Raw genomic sequence first — 17,544 nt, forward strand, 5'->3', positions numbered from 1 at the left:
CGCTCTGCCGGGCTCACAGACACTTGGGGAGGGACCTGGCTGGAACCAGAGCTCAGGGCAGCGGGCGGGGCAGTGATGGGACCGCAGGCCATGGTCACCCAGTGGTGACTTAGAAAAGGCCTGCCCATTCCCAATGGCCAAGGGGCCTTGGGTTCTGACAGCGAGGGGAGACTGGCAGGGGCTGCAGCAGGACTGGAACACCAGTGCCATCTGGCTGCATGCAGGCTCCGTGTGGAGGCCTGGGGGCGAGGAGTGAGCATTCAAGACAGTGGTACCAAGTCTTGGTTAAAAGTAGATGCTGAAACTCATACCACCCCTTCCTCTCTGCAGTCACCTGGGTTGACCACGAATCAACCAGTCGGCATGTCTGTCTATTTCCTTGCCTATCTGACCAGACCGCAGGGTCCAGAGGGAATATACCTCTGTCTCCACTTCTTCCTATGCCACTTCCCACCCTCCACCCGAGGGCGGGAGTCCAGGGCAGGGCCACCCCAGTGGCCGAGGCCGATCCCCCAGCTCCGCGGAGGGCGGGTGTCACTCACTCAGCCAGAGCCGCGTCGGCCGTGTCCAGCAGAAACTGCTTCCTGCGGTTGGTGCACACCAGCCTCACCGCCTGCTGGTCCAGGCCCACCTGCCAGAGACCACACTCCCATGCACATGGGCCTGGCCGCTGCCAGAAGAGCAGCCACAGCCAGACTGAGGGCCAAGCTGGGGGGCGGGGAGGACGGGCACCCTGGGGACGCCACAAGGTAAAGCTCCGGAGGCCTGGGACCCTGGCCATAGTTAGGGAGGGACGGACGGAGAGGCACCCTCAAGCTCGGCTCCCACCCCCAGCACCATGGACAGAAGCTGCTTGGAGAGAGGAGCTGGCGCCCAGCCGCCGGGCTGAGGCCGGGGCATGCTCTGCTCTGTGTACGGCTGGGCCTCCAGCAAGCAGCCTGGACTCACCGACACGTAGTCAAGCTCATTGTACGAAACGGCCTCTTCCACCAGGTATGGCTTCTCTGTGGCCCCTGAGAGGACATGCCCATGCTCATTACCCACAGCGGCCTCTCTTCCTCCCCTGCCCGTCTTCTAAGACCTGGCCCCTCTCTCCAGGAGACCCGCCTGGGCCCCGGGATCTGAAATGATGACATGGGTGCGGATGGAGAGGAGGCCCGGGCTCATGTCTTGGGGCTGCTGGGCCTGCTGGCAACACCTTCCGTGGAGTGTATTTTCATTGCCACACGCCAGGCAGCTGAGGGACACCCGGGGTGTGGGGGGCTTGGGGAAGGGGGGCGGCAGGCACCTTTCCGGAGCAGGTAGACATAGCAGTCTGTGAGCAGCACGTACAGCAGCTGCAGGGTGCCCTCCATGTGCCCTGTGCTCATCCGGATCATCTGCGGGTGAAGCAGAAACCGGTCAGGCACCGTGGCTCCTGCCCGCCAGCCCCGGGCAGCGCGCCTTCCCTTCGGACTGCTCGGTGGCCCACCCCGCCCTGCCCGGGCTGTGCTGGGACTTACTTTGAAGAGCTGCTCTTCGTTTTCTCGAAACACATGGATCATCAGCAGGAGTAAGTGATTGTTGTCCACTCTGTGAGAGGAACAGTGTGGGGAGGGCGCGGTGTCAGGCTGAGGCAGGGGCAGGAGAGGTGAAACAGGCACAGAGAGGAGAAACATGCACAGAGAGGTGGCACAGGCACCCAGAGGGCATATAGGCACCCAGAGGTGGTGCGGGCACCCAGAGGGCATATAGGCACCCAGAGGCGGTGCGGGCACCCAGAGGGCATACAGGCACCCAGAGGCAGTGCGGGTACCAACAGGGCGTAGAGGCACCCACAGGTGGTGTAGGTACCAAAAGGGCTTATAGGCACCCAAAGGGCATAGAGGCACCCAGAGGTGGTGTAGGTATCAGAGGTCGTAGAGGCACCCAGAGGCGGTGCCCCCAGAGGTGGTGCAGCTGTCGTGGCTCTGCCCCCAACCAGGAGCCAAATGAAGGAGGGGAGGACCATACCCCTCCTACCTCCCAGCCCAGGTTGGGTCTCCCGGGAGTTATGCTTATTAGTTTACTGGGAGGACAGACCCCAGGGCCCCTGCTTCAAGGACTGGGAGTGTCTCTCACCAGCGCACACAGCCTTGCTCACCTGAACTCTGCCGAGTGGGACATCTCAGAAGGGCTCCCCTGCCCCTCCTCCACCCCAGAGTCCTCTGCGCTGCTCAGACATGGGCTGGGCTGGTCTCGCTTGAGCTGGCAAAGAGCCTCCTGGGTCCCAGACTCTGGCTCAGGCCCAGGCCCCTCCTTAACGGGGGGCACCTGGGTCTCCGGTGCCCGGGTCTCTGGCTCCTGAGTGGCCCCTAGAGGCGGAGGCGCCTCTCCCTCTCCTCCTCCTCCTCCCTCTTCTTCTTGGCCAGCAGCCGCAGGGCCACCAGGAACATGCAGCGGTTGGCGAGGCCCTGCAGGGTCATGGTGGCCGCCACCTGATGTAACAGTGCTTGGACTCTCGACGGTAAAGCGGTAGAAGTCCATTGGGGCCGGAAGCCCCTCACTAAAGTCACAAAACGGCGGTCTCTCCGGGGTGTCCCCCGGAGAGCCGGTCCGAAAGGGCTGGTCTGGGGGCTCGACGTGGGAGCACCAGGTGCGCGGGTCCAGCTGCCCGTTGAGCTGGTCGATGACTTTACTCAGGGGCTGCCCCACGCGCTCCATCGAGGTGTCCTTCATTTCAGGGATGAGCAGGCCCATCTGGCTGGGCTCTGAGCGCTCGCTGCTCTCAGCGAGCCCCTCTCCCTTCTCCTGGGGGGAAGCCAAGGTGGTGTCTGGTGAGCCCCGCCCAAGGCCTGGGCTGCTGACCCGGCTGTCGCCATCCCCCCTCCTGGCACCCGTGTGCTGGGCGGAGGCTGGGCGAAGTGGACTGGCTTCCTCATCTGATCTGGTCTTCTTCTTCTTGCCAGTTTTCTTTTTCTTGGTGACCCTGGGAGAGAGGCGAGGGGAGAAATTAGCCTCTGAGCACCAGGCACTCAGGGACACGGATGGGTGGGGCCAAAAGAGGTGATCCTGGGTGTGTGACCTCTGAGGGCATGGCCAGAGCTTCAGTGGTCCCGGGCAGTGCTGGGTGCAGGGTCCTGGCTGGGGGCAGCAGCGGCTGGGCCCTTGAGGTCTCCCCCATGGCTGGCAGAGGCAGGGACCAGCCCGAGGAGGCACAGATGGCAGCAGCCAGAGGCCCCTGAGCAGGTCCTGCAGTGCAGCTAGCTGCGTTCTAGGGAACAACAGGCCATGGTTGGTCAGGCCAATGGTCCCTCTACTCAGCCCTTCCCTTAGGACATGGGCCATGGCCCCTGCGCTGGCCTCACTTCCCATCACGGACAATTCAACCAGAAATGGACTCAAAGTCTTTGGGTTCAAACTCCTGGCACCCACTTTTCGGTCCCACGTTGGCTGTGTGGGCCTGGCTAAGGGACCCTGGGTCTGGGAAGCTCAAGCTGCTCTGGACTCGGACCAGCCAGTGACTCTGTCCTCCGGGCCTGCTATTCCTCTTGCTCAAGGCACCAGCAAGGGAAGAGGGGGTACTTCGCCTCCAGGAAGACACCCAACTGCCTGCCTGGGCTGCAGAGGGATGCTCACCCCCTCCCCGCTGACCTGATGACCTCGAGCTCCGTGCCGGCGTCCAGCAGCTCCGAGGGGTGCGGCTCCTTCCCCTGAGAGGCGGTGTGCACAGGGGTGGTGTCGGAGGAGGAGAGGGCCTCTGCCTGCTCCTCGTTGAAGGGGTTGTGGCGCTGGGTGGGACTCTTGGTGGAAGCCTTGCTGCTGGTCAGGTCGGAGGCAGTGGAGCGGGGCCCACTGACGGTGTCTGTGAGGTCCCCATCTGCGAGGAGGAAGAGCAGCAAGTAGGACGCCGCCCGTCAGACACTCTCTGGGGCCCTCAAAGCAGCCTTTCCTCATGCGGAGGGCGAGCGAGTCCCTCCCAGGGAAATCTGAGGGGGTGGCCCCGTTTCAAGCGTAGAAGCCCAGACCCAAAAGGACACGGGATCTGTGCTTTCAGGGCAACTTCGAGGGACCACCACCACTACCATCACCACCACCACCACCATCACCACCACCATCACCACCACCACTACCACCACCACCAGCAGCAGCAGCAGGAGCCCTTGAGAGCCACGGCAACGAGGCCAAATTGGAGGTAAGAGCTCCAAGCTGAAGCCCCCGGGGGGTGACCTCGGTGCCACAGAGGAGCGGGCCGCACGCCTCTGTCTAACCCTCCCTCAGCGGAGGCTAGAGGGGTGCCTGCAGCCTCTTCAGCACCACAAGGCACTGGGAGGACTGAGATACCCCAAGTCCTCTGAGGGTCCCCCACAGAGGCAGATAAGAAGGAACAAAAGAGAGAACAGAGATCAGAGACAGTGCGGGTGCAGAGTGAAGGGCAAAGGCTGAGGGGTGAGGAGCAGGGGGAAGGGCAGAGAGGAGCCGGAGCACAGGAGGGAGGAGATGTGAAGGGGACGAGAAACGTGGGCCGCGTGGCTGCCCCCACAGATGCCTCGTGGGCCCTTCAGTGGCTGCCTCTCTCCCTGACGACCCACATGCTCCAGGGCAGGACCGGGGGCCCCGTAAGGGGGGTGCTGAGAACTCGCTTTCATTCCAGCCTCAGCTTGCATACGGGTCCACGGTCACCCACCTCCACCCTGGGGAGAAGACGGATGGGGATGCTGCCGCCCCTCCAGAGCGGACCCGGTCTACTCCCCTCCCCCCCCCCCCCTTCTTCCGGGTCACCAGAACAGGACGGAGAGGAAAAGCACACGGGACATTTATCTGGTGGCAGATGGGAGCTGCCCAAGCAGAGGCCTAGGCCCGGCTGGTGGAACAGCCTGGGTGAAGGTTAATGGCAGGGAACAGGCCGTTCACGCTCCATTAGCCACCTTGTACAGCTTGTACACCTCTTACCGGCCATTATCTGCCCCGGAGACGGGCAAGCATGCTGCCCACCCTCAGCCTCACCCGAAGGGCCTGGCGGCCGTCAGCCTCCTAGTGGATCTCGGGACCGCTGGCAGCTGCCTGCTGACACAGCACGCCATCCGTATTTTTCAAAAAGTACATTGTCTTTTAATATAAGGGCAAAGGAGGCAGCTAAAAGCAATTGCCAGCCCTGCCAGAAAAAAACACCAGCAACAGCCTGGCAGGTGTGGCTCACTGGCTGAGCACTGACCCATGAACCAGGAGGTCACGGTTGGATTCACGGTCAGGGCACATGCCTGGGTTGTGGCTTGATCCCCAGTAGGGGGTGTGCAGGAGGAAGCTGATCAGTGATTCTCTCTCATCACTGATGTTTCTCTCTCCGTCCATGAAATCAGTAAAAATATATTAAAAACCCCAAACCACCAGCAATGGATGAGACTTCCTCCTGACGTCCTGGGATCACAGCACCTAGTTCTCAATGCAGAAAACCCTGCCCTTCGGCCTCAAAGAAGGTTCCTGCAAAGCCCGTGTCTTGTCCCAGGCCTGGGGACCTGCAGCTGCTCCTGGGAGGAGCCCGAGAGGTGAGCGAGCAGACCACCGGACGTGGTGGTGTCAAGGCTGGGGTACCCCCAATCCTGTAAATGAGCCAAGGACCATGGGACAGCCGCCCAGTCCCCACCCGGCCCACAGGGCGCTCTGCAGGGCCCTGCTCGTCAAGCATTGCAACAGGCAACAAGTAGCGGGGCGGGAGGGTTAGCGGTTAGAACCAGAGGGGAAAGGTCGATGCCCAGTGCGCCTGCTGCAGGGAGAGAGGCTGAGAGGACAGGTGCTGTCAGGATGGAATTCTGGACTTCACACTACTCTTAGCTGCGAGGTGGGACTCTGACGCTACGCTCCTGGCCAGATGGCGGAATTTACTGATCCCAGTGCCATCTTGTTTCCCTCGGACTTCAGCGGTTTCATCCGCACGTGACTGGGGCAAAGGCCATCTGTCATCCATTACTCAGGGATCATGGCTCTCATAACAAGGGGCCAGTGGGAGGGCGCCTGTCCCTCCCCTTCAGAGGCTGCCCCCACCCCACCCTGGATGGAAGTGACCCACAGGGTAAGGGGTCTCTAACACCCCTTGGGGCCTGGTTATGGCCTCAGATTTAAAGAGGACGCGTTAACGTCAGGAACATGCCCTGTGCTCTGAGCAATCACGGAACTGAACGTAAAGAACAGCTTCACGAATTCTCACAAGCCCAGAAGTGGGGCCCCCTCCGGGCCCAGCCAGAAAATGCCTGAGTATTACTGCCACCTAGTGGACACGGTGGGAGGGTGGGCTGAGTGAGTATATTTTAATCTGCCTTGAAATTTCAGAGAATCTCTCCATCGGAAGGTTCGTCTGTATGGTACGTGGGCAATTTCCCTCAACCTCCTTCAAAAACGTCCGAGAGGAAGCCATTAAGAACGGACTGAAGGAATCAAGCCTCTGCCTTTGCTTCTTGATGCTTCTGACACAGAAATGCATCTGACCTACAGGAATTTACAACCCACACGCTCCAAGGCACCTCTTTCCAGAACGAATCTGCACTCGCGGGGTCAGGCCCCAGTGCGTGCCCACGGCCAGCAGTTCCCCAGGCACATCTGGTGCACGGAGAGGCACCGGAGGCGGGAAGGGACATCTGTGTGTCCCTGAAGCAGTCACCAAGTGACTCCACAAGGCCAGGGCGTCAGCCCGCAGGCAGGAGTCCTGTCTTGGGAGGAGGCGTTGGCCTGGGCTGGAGGGGGAGCTCTCCTCCTGCAGAATTCCATCTATCAGGACACCAGGTGGGCTTTAGTACGATCACTGGCATGATTATTGTAAGTATCGAGCTGATTTTGAGTCATGCAGCAAGCTTGGCATGGAAACGAGGGTAAGAGCGGACTCTGCCCACCTTCCCAGTCTGTGCTGGGTACAGACGGCACTGCTGGAAACACATCTCCAAAATCATAATCTACAAAAACGGGGACAAAACTGACCATTAGAAACAGGAAGTGAAAGGACAGGGCAGGTGGGGGCAACAGGGCGGGGACACGGGAGAAAACAAGAGGAAAAGTTAGACTTTCTACATTTTATCTCACAGCCAAACTCAGGGGACTTACTCGGACCCCAGTGGCCTCTGACCAGCGGGGAAGACGTGGGGGCCGGGAACCTGGTTCCAGCAGAGAAGGTGGGCCCACGTGCTCCTGACCGTCTTTTCTATCCTGAGCCTTCCTTCCCTCCGCACCAGCAGCTGAGACAAGGGGGGCTGCTCCTTTGGGGCGCCCCTCTGCCTTCTCTGAGGCAGCCCGTGAGCCCGACCCTCCGTCCACTTGTACAAGGAGCAATGCAAGTCTTGCTAACAGCAAGTCGGACAGCAGCTGCCCTCTCCCTGGGCACGCATGGCTCATGGCACAATTAGAAATAAAGAAAAAGGTCAAGGCCTCAATGCTGATGCAATTCTAGGGAGTCCCAGGGGCTGAATGTGGGCTTGGATCCCCCCTCCCTGGGGGTGAGGAAACAGCCAGTTTTACAAATGAACACAGCCCAGCCAGCGGGGCTCAGTGGTTGAGCATGGACCTATGAACCAGGAGGTCACGGTTCAATCCACGGTCAGGGCACATGCCCGGGTTGCGGGCTCGATCCCCAGTGAGGGGCAATGCGTCTCTCTCATCATTGTTGTTTTTATCTCTCTCTCCCTTCCTCTCTGAAATCAGTAAGAATATACTTTTTAAAAATAAATAAATAAATAAATAAATAAATAATACATGAACACGGAGGCCCAAGGCTTGGAAGGAGCCAGGCTGTTTCGGTAAAGCTTTTGGATCAAGACAACACAGTGACCTCCAGATGCGATGACCTCCCTTTTCAGTCTCTGATGCGATGGGTGCAGTCCTCGCGGACACACAAGTGCGGGAGGGACTCGTGAGAAACGCTGGCAGGTTTCCCCTAAGCTTTGCATCCACCTGGCTTTCTTCTCTTTCCAGTGGTTCCTTAGCCTCTTTCTGCCTAAAATCTGAGGGGGGCGCCCTCACCCCTGCGATGAGAGGAAGTCTCCTGGTCACACGCCAATCCCTCCTCACTTGGAAAACTGCCGGGCCTGGGGCTACAGCCTTCTAGAAAAGGGCCTCACACCCCCAAGACCGGTCCCAAGATTGCTTCACTTTCTGTCTCCAGAGTTATTTCTTAGCCTCCACAGGGGCTCGGAGGAAACGAGGACCTGAGAGACGCTGACCCTGTGTAACTTTCACTTCAACCACTGGACCAGGACTAGGGACCAGGAGGAGCCGAGAGGGACGCCCCTGCTGGGCGCAAGGGGCTCTAGAACCGGTTCTAGCGCGGAGGTCCGGCTCCTGTCTGCCCGGCCACCTACCCTCACTGGACGGGGCGATCGCACTGTCGTCCCACTCCAGATTGGTGGAGGTGACGGAGTTGAAGGAGTTGAGGGACAGGCTGTCGGAGCCGTGGGCCGAGCTGGGGAGGCGGTCCTCGAAGTCCAGCAGGTGCTGAGGCTTGTAGTAGTCGGGCATGTAGGGGGCCAGGTCTAAGTAGGGGGCGTCCTGAGGCGAGAGGAGAAAGACGGGTCTGGGGCGGGTTCGAGAGCCGAGGGCCTGCCTGTCACACCCTCCCCCGTGCTAGCTTTTCTCTGGGAAACCAACGGGCTTAAGGCACTAACTGCAGAAACGCGCTGCTAACGAGGGATGTGATGGGTGCGGCGCTGAGAGCTGGGCCTGAGGCCCACAGAGAGGACAGGACCAGTGAGGCCTCTAGCCCGTCTCTGACCTCTCACTGTTCGAATTGCTCGTTTCCCCAATTCCTCCTCCCCTTCAGTCTGTGCCGACCAGGCAGGGACCCAGGAAGGGGATTGGATTCGGACGTAGCAGCTGCGTCCGAGGTGCCATGGGCCCCTTTGGCTCGATCTGGGCCGGCACCGAACATCTCTAGTGTGTGAATGTAGGAGAGAGGCCGGGAGCCGGAGCCGGTGGCAATTCCAGGACCCCAGGAGGCATAGGGATGCGTTGGCCTTGTCCCCCTCAAACACTCATGTCTTAACCATCCAGGCAGCGTGGCTCTTCTCCCAGGAGGAACAGAGATGGAAGGAGTTGGCCAAACCAGGAACTCTGGCCTCAGGCCAAGAGAGAATCACACCCTTCCTCTCACTCCCAAGTGCAGACCCTGACCCGCCCTCACCTGCATAAACACAGCGTGGCTCAGGCCCGGTCACACAGGGAGACTCCCCAGAATGGATACCACGTGCCCACCGCCCACTCCTCTGCCCCGAGAGCCGGGAGAGCCACGGGTCTCACCAGGTCCAGGTCGAAGCGGATGAACTCCAGCCCAGACACCAAGGTCAGGAAGAGAGTCAGGTGGTCGTGGCTGCAGACCAGGGCATGCCTGTGAGGCATGGAGGGGACGGTGGTGGCGCTGGGCTGGGATCCAGCTCGCCCTCCCTCGCCAACAAGCCCGCTGTGTTGAAATGCGACATGTGACACCCCTCTCCCTGAGGGCACCCAGCTGGAGGCAGCTTCACCCACCCCTTCCCAGCTCTCCTGCAGGGTTTGGGCCACACGGCAAGTTCCCGCCAGTGTCTTCAGATCCAGGGCCTGTGGCGTAAGGCCCAGCTGGCTCGCAGCAGCTGCTATAAATACTCGGATCCTGCAGCGACCCCAGCAAAGGTCGCACATTCTAGTCTGGTCTGAGGCCCGGGGAGAGGACCAGGCGGAGGCAGAGCACCGAACACAGGAGCCCAGCCGGAGCCCTGAGCTCCGGGCACAAGCCGCACAGGCCGGGCTCGGAGGGCCCTGTGGCCGGCACTGACGTGTCCTCAGCAGGCAGTGCCAGGCCGGGCCTCTGAGGGGGCATACCACGGTGTCTGCATGTGGCAAGAGCCTGTGGGACGAGGCGCCAGGGCAGCTCGGGGGCTGCGGGGACCGAACGGGCACTCACTTGACGTAGTACTTGTGCAGCAGGCCCAGGTTCTCCTGGAACAGCCGCAGGTAGCTCTCCAGGGAGTTCTCGTTGAGGGCCAGGTACAGCCAGGCCCGGCCTGCAAACAAGGGCGGGCGTCACTGGGAGGAAGGTCTGCCAGGGCGCAGTGCGTGTGCCGGGCATGGGCAGGGAGGAGACAGCGCGGGGGAGGGGACCACGCACGCCAACAGCCTCGCCTCCTCCTGGAGGGCCACGGCCCTGAAACCTTTCTTTTCCCGGTGAGCCCCTAGCTTATGGCTGCCCAGGAAGCTGGACAAAGAGGGCAGACTTTAAACTCCAGGGGGTTGATAAAGGCAAGGATTCTGCACGACCCTGCAGGCTACCACTGGTCCTCACTCAAGGAGGGACGCGAGACCCACTATGTGATCGGCTGGGATTCTCTTCAGTATCTCACTCTCCTTCACCGCCCCGCACCCCCCACCCCCTCGACGCTCCCACAGGCTGCCGTTCGCAGGGAGGAGGGGCCTCTGGAGGGCACTGGCATTGGGGGCCCCACTGCCTCCGGACATCACACAGGAACTGGCTCCCTGGGCTGACCAGGAGGCTGCACCTAAGCCCCGAGCCACCCACAGGGGGAGCGGAGCTGGCCCTTCCCAGCATCCACCTGCGCTACTCACTGCGCCCCAGGTTGGTGGCCACGTGCTGCAGCACCTCGATCTGCTTGATGGCCTCCCTCCGCGTGAAGTGCACCACGAGCACCCAGTAGCCAGAGGAGAGGTCCTGCAGCCTGAGGGGGGGACAGGAGCTGCTGTCCCTGGCAGGGCTCCCGGGGAAGGTGCCGGCAGGGGCCCACCAGCTGCATCCGTCGTGAGCTCAAGGCCAAGAGCCATGGCTTCCCGGCGGGACCCACAGGCACCGTGCCTCCCCATTCTGCTACTCCTTCTCTCCCCCTTCGTGTGCCTGCTCAGAGACCCGGATAACCACAGACGCCTGCGGCCCACCTGAGCGAGACACACTTCTCTCCGCCAAGGGAAGGGAACAACAGAAGGTGGACGAGGCCGGGACTTCTCTCCGGAGGCCGCGCATGGCCCGGCCGTGCCCTGTGCTGCCCACCGCCTCCTCCAGCTGCCCAGCTTACCCGTACAGCAGGGCGTGGTCCAAGTGCTCACACAGGCGCTGCAGCACCTTGTCGTGGTTCCGGATGGCAGGGGTCTCATCTTCACACGCCGCGAAGTAGCTCTGCAACTGAAGGGGAACAACCACCTTAGATCGGAGATGGAAACAGAGGAGGCCACAGGAGCCCGGGAACCGAGAAGTGGCTGAGAAAACCAGTCGAATGGCGTCTTCGTGGTGACCGAGAGGGCGTCCGCCTCCATCTGCCGGCACTGTTGCCCGTCCTGCACTGCAGGGTCCAGAGACCAAGGCTGTGTCCTTGCAGCTCAGGCCGCTCAGGCACTACCAGGTGCTTTGCATGCGGAGGTCTCAGGTGGTACCAGGGTCCGAGCCTGGGTCACCGAGCTACACAGCCCCAGGGTTGCTACCTAGAATGTTATTAGCCACTTAAACGAACCCCCGTGCGTGTAAATGCCCTCGCCTCTGGATGGTGCCACACAAAGGCCTTGCTCCAAGCTGCTCCTCTGGAAAAGCTAAGGGCTGATGGGCTGGGGCACTGGCTGCCACGGTCTCCGTGCCAGCCTCTGGCAAGGATCTGCCTGAGGAGCCTGGCGAGGCTGGACACGGACCTGGGAACATGCCAGGCTCATGGCAAGCCCTACACCCAGGAGGACACTGTCCTCAGGTGGACTGATACAAGACGTGGACAGCGGGCGGGACGAAGTGCAGCTCCGAGCAAACGCCACCGGGCTGGCGAAGGTGAGGGCAGCTCGACCCGCTTAGTGAAGGTGAAGAAAGCCCAGATATTTGTGGGAGTTTATTTATTTATTTATTTTTAATTTGTGGGTTTAAAAAAAAGCCTTTATTGACTTTTAGAGAGAAGGCAAGGGAGAGGGAGAGAGAGAAACAGCATTGATCAGGTGCCTCCTGCCTGCCCCCTACTGGGGATTGAGCCTGCAACCTGGGCATGTGCCCTGACCGGGAATCGAACCAGCGACCTCTTGGTTCACGGGCTGACGCTCAACCACGGAGCCACGCCGGCCGGGCCAAAGCCCAGATATTTGGACTGAGTTCTCTGCAACCAGTTAGGAAGCAGGAGCCCCTTTCAAAGAAAGCCCCAGGCGCCGTCTTGCACCGTCATTTCAGCCATTCTCTCCTCTGCTGTTGCCCTTGCCATGGCCTGAGGGGGAAGGACATATCCCTGTTCGCTCAGCTCAGGTTTAAGCTCTTGGCACTGGACAAACCTGCTCTCAAGTGTTTCTGAAGCCGCAGTGGAGGCGGCAGCAGGCGAGACGCATCAACCACACCAGCACGCGCCTGGAGAGAGGCCCCCATCCGGCCGCATCACAGAGACAGTCTCTCCTCCGTGGCCCAGGGCAGGCTCAGTCCTTCGGGTCTGCTCTGTGTCTTGAGAGGCAGGCAAACTAGGCCCAGGAGGGGAGGTTTCCAGAACGGACAGGAAGTGCAGTGAGCCCGTGAAAACCACACGACTCCCTGGCAGCAGCGGCCGAAAGTCTTCGGTGCACTTGACTACCGAGAACCACCCTGCCAAGGTCTGCAGTTGTTTTTTTTTAATTTCAAACTCCAAGGAGATCTGAGGTCAGGGGCTTAATGTTAGAGCCAGAAGCATCCTCGGAGATGAAGTGTGACTCCCTAAGTAAAAGAGCAAAACAGGCCTATCCACCTTCTTCGCTATGAAAGTGGCCAAGCCCACTCTCCCACTTGAAAACATGGACAAGTTTTAAGTTTTTACTCATTTATGTTTAAACAGAGAAGGTGACTGCAGCCACCTTCACTATGATGTTTAGCTAAATGAGGGAGCCACGGCTAGAACGCAGACTCCTCTCAGGTCAAGATGCCTGCCTGGCCGGCGTGACTCAGTGGTTGAGTGTTGACCTATGTAGGAACCAGGGGTCACGGTTCGATTCCTGGTCAGGGCACATGCCCGGGGGGTGGGCTCGATCCCCAGTGTGGGGTGTGCAGGAGGCAGCCGATCAGTGACTCTCTCTCAACATTGATGTTTCTCTCTCTCTCTACCTCTCCCTTCCTCTCTGAAATAAAGTAAAATATCTTCTTAAACAAAATTATTTCTGAGCCAGCTGCTGTCAGGCTGGGCTCAGGGGTGGGGGTAGTGGCAGAGGGGCCTGTCTGCTCCCCTGGCTCCCTGGAAGTGCGAGACCCGGGGACCCATGGAGGGAATCGCGGTGAGAGCCATGCCTTTGCTTGAGGGAAGGCTCTACTAGGACGCAGCCCGTGCCGAGTGCTATTTTGGGAGCAGCAAAGGCATCCACTGACTAGTGTGGGTAAGCTCTAAGCGCAACGATTTCCTTTTTTATGTGCATTTTAAATCAAGCCAACCACAGATGCTGGTGATGTGCAGATTATTGTCTTTTCTACTAAAGCAAGAACAGGCTCCTTGGCTCCTGCATTAGCATGGGCTGTGTCCTGGCAAAGCTCGGCATGTTTTATTCCACTAAAGTAGTCTCCTCACAGTAAAAAAAAAAATTATTCTGGAAACAATATTTGCTCACCCTAAGAATGCGAGTGACATGGAAGTGGATATAAATACGAAAGCTGCCTGCTCCCTGTTCCTCACTGTCAACAGCTTGTGTGTGTGTGTGTGTGTCCTCCCAGCCCTTTCCCTGCATACAGATTTTATTTTTTTATTATTTTTTAAAAATATATATTTTATTGATTTCAGAGAGGAAGGGAGAGGGAGAGAGATAGAAACATCAATGATGAGAATCATTGATCAGCTGCCTCCTGCACGCCCCCTACTGGGGATCGCGCCTGCAACCCGGGCATGTGCTCTTGACCCGAATTGAATCCAGGGCCCCTTCAGTCTGCAGGCCGATGCTCTATCCACTGAGACAAACCAGCCAGGGCCAGGCACAGATTTTAAAAAGTGAAATAGGATCATATTGTAGTCATTGTTCTGAAAGCTGCTTTTTCTTAACTATACATCAGGTGTATATTTCCATATCACTACATCCACATCCACTGTGTTCTTGCTCATAGCCACACTATTCTACCATGGGCGGTACCACGCTTTAACCATGGTTAGACATGGCTGCTGACTCCAAGTCTCTGATATTACACAAGATATTGCGACGAGCATGGGTGGATCCCTGTGTGGGTAATATGGCCGGTGAGTGCTCAGCGTGGAACTGCGGAGCTAAAGAACACGCACATTCACCGTGTGGCTGCAGCCGGCCACTCGCCTGCCTGAAAGGTGGGTCAGTTTCCACACCGACCAAGCTGGCCAACACAGGATGGAATTAGTCTAATTTCTGCCGCTCCAATCGGTGAAAAACAGTGCTTCACTGCTTTAAATTGTGTCTCTCTGATCACTAATGTGATCATTAATCACATTTCTGTGACGCGCCTATTCACAACCTCCCCGATCTCCTGGCTGCTGGGCTCTGCTTATCTGCTGCGGCTCTTCTTTTTTTTTTAAATCATTATTGTTGAAAGTATTATATACGCCCCCCCACCCCCCCATCTGCTGCAGCTCTTTATTAGTTAAGAATTTAACCCTGTTTGTTGCACTGTTTTTTGTTTTGGGGTGTGTTTTTGTTTGTTTGTTTTCGCCCGGTCTCAACTGACATTTAAACTTCGCTTTTGCTGTGTTTTTTTCCTATTAAGAAATTTTAATTTTTTATGTAGTCAAACCTGTCAATATTTTCCTCTATAGTTTCCCATTTCCCCCAGATCTTCAGTTGCACTATTCACATTTCACATGCTCAGAGACCACGTGTGGCTGGAGGGCACCCTGCCGGACGGAGCAGACACAGACGTCCCATCACTGCAGAAGCACTGGACAGCACTGGTGTGGAGGAGCGAACGGTATAAATATGGAAAAGGCTTGGCACGGGTCCCGGGAAACAGCCAGTGCTCAACAGACACGCACCCAGATCATGAGGATAATGAACCCACAGCCCTCGTCAAACTGACGACAGCACTTGGCTAACCGTACGCTCAGGTAAGAAGACAGAAGGTGGCTCTGCTCTCAGGACTCATCTGCGCTCCGTTCACGAGCAGGTGGCTCCAAGGCCTGCCTTCAACCGCTCACAGCAGGTTGATAAAAATTTCCCACGATCTCAGGGGACGAGGAGAGTCTGAATCAATGCTGCCACTCAGCAGAGTCCTAGAAGAGCAGGAAGAAGAAGGGGGATCCCTATGGGTCAAGGTCAACAGCCCGAGCGCCTGCGTGGGGAGCTGGTCAGTGATGCGTGACATCAAGGCAAACGGCAGAGGTATTCAGCAGGTGGCCACTCACTGCACCAGTCAGACCAGAGGCTCTGGAAAAGCAAGGAGTGGGCGTAGAGGAAGATGGAATGAATGGGGGCTCCTGCGCAACAGGAGGAATGGAATGAGTAGAATGAACACAACAGCCTGGAAGTACAATCACCACCTCTCTTCCAAATTACTCTGCGGTCACATACACCGCCTCCCGGCAGCACTGACACCGGCTGGAATTACAACCATCACTTACTGAGCGCTTATTAGATGCACTAAGAAGGAGGAAGGTGGTTAAGAGCGTGGATTCCGGGGTCAGACAACTTGGATTTGAATGTGGGCTCTGCTACCCACTCACTGTGTGACCTTGGGCAAGTTAGCTAACCTCTCCAAACGCGGCCCCTCATCTGTAACATGGGCTTAGGAATAGGACCCTCCCCATAGGTTGCTGTGAGGGTTCAGATACTCCCTATGTCACAGCAAGTGCATGACACCTTGCAAACCCTTCCTAAATGTAGCAGCAATGATGACTCACGTTACAAAGACTATTACTGAAGTCATCACAGCACCCTCATAAAACAGGTCACAGAGCTAGTAAGTGGCAGAGCCTGATTTTAAATTGTTTTCACCTGTGCTGGGTTCAAGACCCCCCTAAATGAATAATATATATAAAATGTTAGAGTCTGCTCTAATATGTGGTAGGGGAACCCAAGAGAGGCAGTCCCCTCTCTTACAGTCGCAGGAACTAAAAAGTGCCACGGTGGATGAGCTGTGTCCTCAGCTCTGCTCCTTGGAAGATGGACCAAGGAGAACAGCCAGCGCGGCATCTTTAAGAAGACAACTTGGCCCGGCTGGTGTGGCTCAGCGGTTGAGCATCGACCTATGAAGCAGGAGGTCGAAGTTCGATTCCCGGTCAGGGCACATGCCCAGGTTTCAGGCTCGATCCCCAGTGTGGGGTGTGCAGGAGGCAGCCGATTAATTATTCTCTCTCATCATTGATGTTTTTGTCTCTCTCCCCCTCTCCCTTCCCCTCTGAAACCAGTTAAAAATACATATGTATTGTTTAAAAGACAGCTTTCCCATTACCCCCTCCCTCCTCTTGCCACACGCGGGCCCCTCCCCAGGGTCCCAGGGCGTGTGTGTGCGGTTTGGCCAATGCAAGCCGCAGTGGCCCTGGGAGCAGCTTCCCCACTTCTGGGAAGAAGTCCATCCTGCTGCTCAGACTGCCAAGTCGTTTTGAGTGTTTCCTTCCCGTGCAGAGATTTTCAGAGCAGGGGTCGGCAAACTGTGGCCAGTGGGTCCACCTCCTACACTTGTAAATAAAGTTTTATTGGAACACAGCCACGCCCATTGGTTTTGTATTTTCTTCAGCTGCCCTAGTGCCATGCCGGAGAGGGGAGCAGACGCAGCGGTACCATATGGCCTGAAGAACTAACATGTTTACTGCTGGCCTTTACAAGTGAAGGAAGTTTCCAAAGGTGGGGATGAGCAATCTGTCGGGTCACATTCCCACAGAAAGGGAGGTCACCAAAGGAAATGACAAAGGGGGGCCTGGGAACCTCGTCGAGAGCACTGTGAGCGAAGGGGTAGGGACGAGAGCCTGGAGGGGCTGCCGAGAAGGGGCGGGGCTTACTCGGATCCTGCTTCCAGCACATGAGGCATTTTAAAATATATTTTATTGATTTTTTACAGTGAGGAAGGGAGAGAGAGTTAGAAACATCAATGAGAGAGAAACATCAATCAGCCGCCTCCTGCACACCCCCTACTGGGGATGTGCCCGCAACCAAGGTACATGCCCTTGACCGGAATCGAACCTGGGACCCTTCAGTCCGCAGGCCGACGCTCTATCCACTGAGCCAAACCAGTTAGGGCAGAGGCATTTTAAAGTGAGATCCATGAGGCCATTGGAACTTGAAAACTTAGTAGATATTTGATGGTACTGAGGAAAGATTAGCATTAAAATTCTAAAGGTGTGACTGTGGTGCTGGCTTAGGTGAGGAAAAGCCCCTCATCTTTGAGCAGTGTTTACTGACGATGTGACGGGTGCCTCTGCTTCAGAGCAGCGAAGGGAGGTTTCGCAGACACAAGACAGTTGTGAGATGAGAAGAGCTGCCTGTGGACTTCTGTGAATTATAAAGTATTGCCTTTTTGGTTAGGAGAGCGGGGCAGAGAGGAAGAAGGGGGGAAGGAAGAAGAGATGACCCTCTGAGCAGTTTTGCCGAAAAGATGGCAAGAAAATGGGGGTGGAGTGGAAGTGAAAAAGTCAAGTCCTTGGGCGGGAAAGACAGGATGGCCCCAATGCGAGCCCAGATGCGGAGAAGGGGGGGAGCGGGGGA

General features: G+C 57.8%; 1 protein-coding gene across 1 annotated transcript in view; it reads right to left on the bottom strand.

Annotated features, from left to right (window-relative positions):
* PLEKHM2 (pleckstrin homology and RUN domain containing M2) overlaps positions 1-17,544 on the bottom strand; it is a 25,690-nt gene that overhangs the window by 7,827 nt on the left and 319 nt on the right. The window contains exons 2-13 of the mRNA XM_015565933.1: positions 10,995-11,101; positions 10,534-10,643; positions 9,875-9,974; positions 9,235-9,322; positions 8,301-8,487; positions 6,843-6,902; positions 3,613-3,838; positions 2,123-2,947; positions 1,503-1,572; positions 1,289-1,379; positions 949-1,013; positions 543-631 (exon numbers count right to left, since the gene is read on the bottom strand). Of these exons, the coding sequence (XP_015421419.1) occupies positions 543-631; positions 949-1,013; positions 1,289-1,379; positions 1,503-1,572; positions 2,123-2,947; positions 3,613-3,838; positions 6,843-6,902; positions 8,301-8,487; positions 9,235-9,322; positions 9,875-9,974; positions 10,534-10,643; positions 10,995-11,101 (2,018 nt within the window). The remainder of the gene's footprint in view (positions 1-542; positions 632-948; positions 1,014-1,288; positions 1,380-1,502; positions 1,573-2,122; positions 2,948-3,612; positions 3,839-6,842; positions 6,903-8,300; positions 8,488-9,234; positions 9,323-9,874; positions 9,975-10,533; positions 10,644-10,994; positions 11,102-17,544) is intronic.

This window comes from Myotis davidii, unplaced genomic scaffold (assembly GCF_000327345.1).
Source record: "Myotis davidii unplaced genomic scaffold, ASM32734v1 scaffold299, whole genome shotgun sequence".
NCBI lineage: Eukaryota > Metazoa > Chordata > Mammalia > Chiroptera > Vespertilionidae > Myotis > Myotis davidii.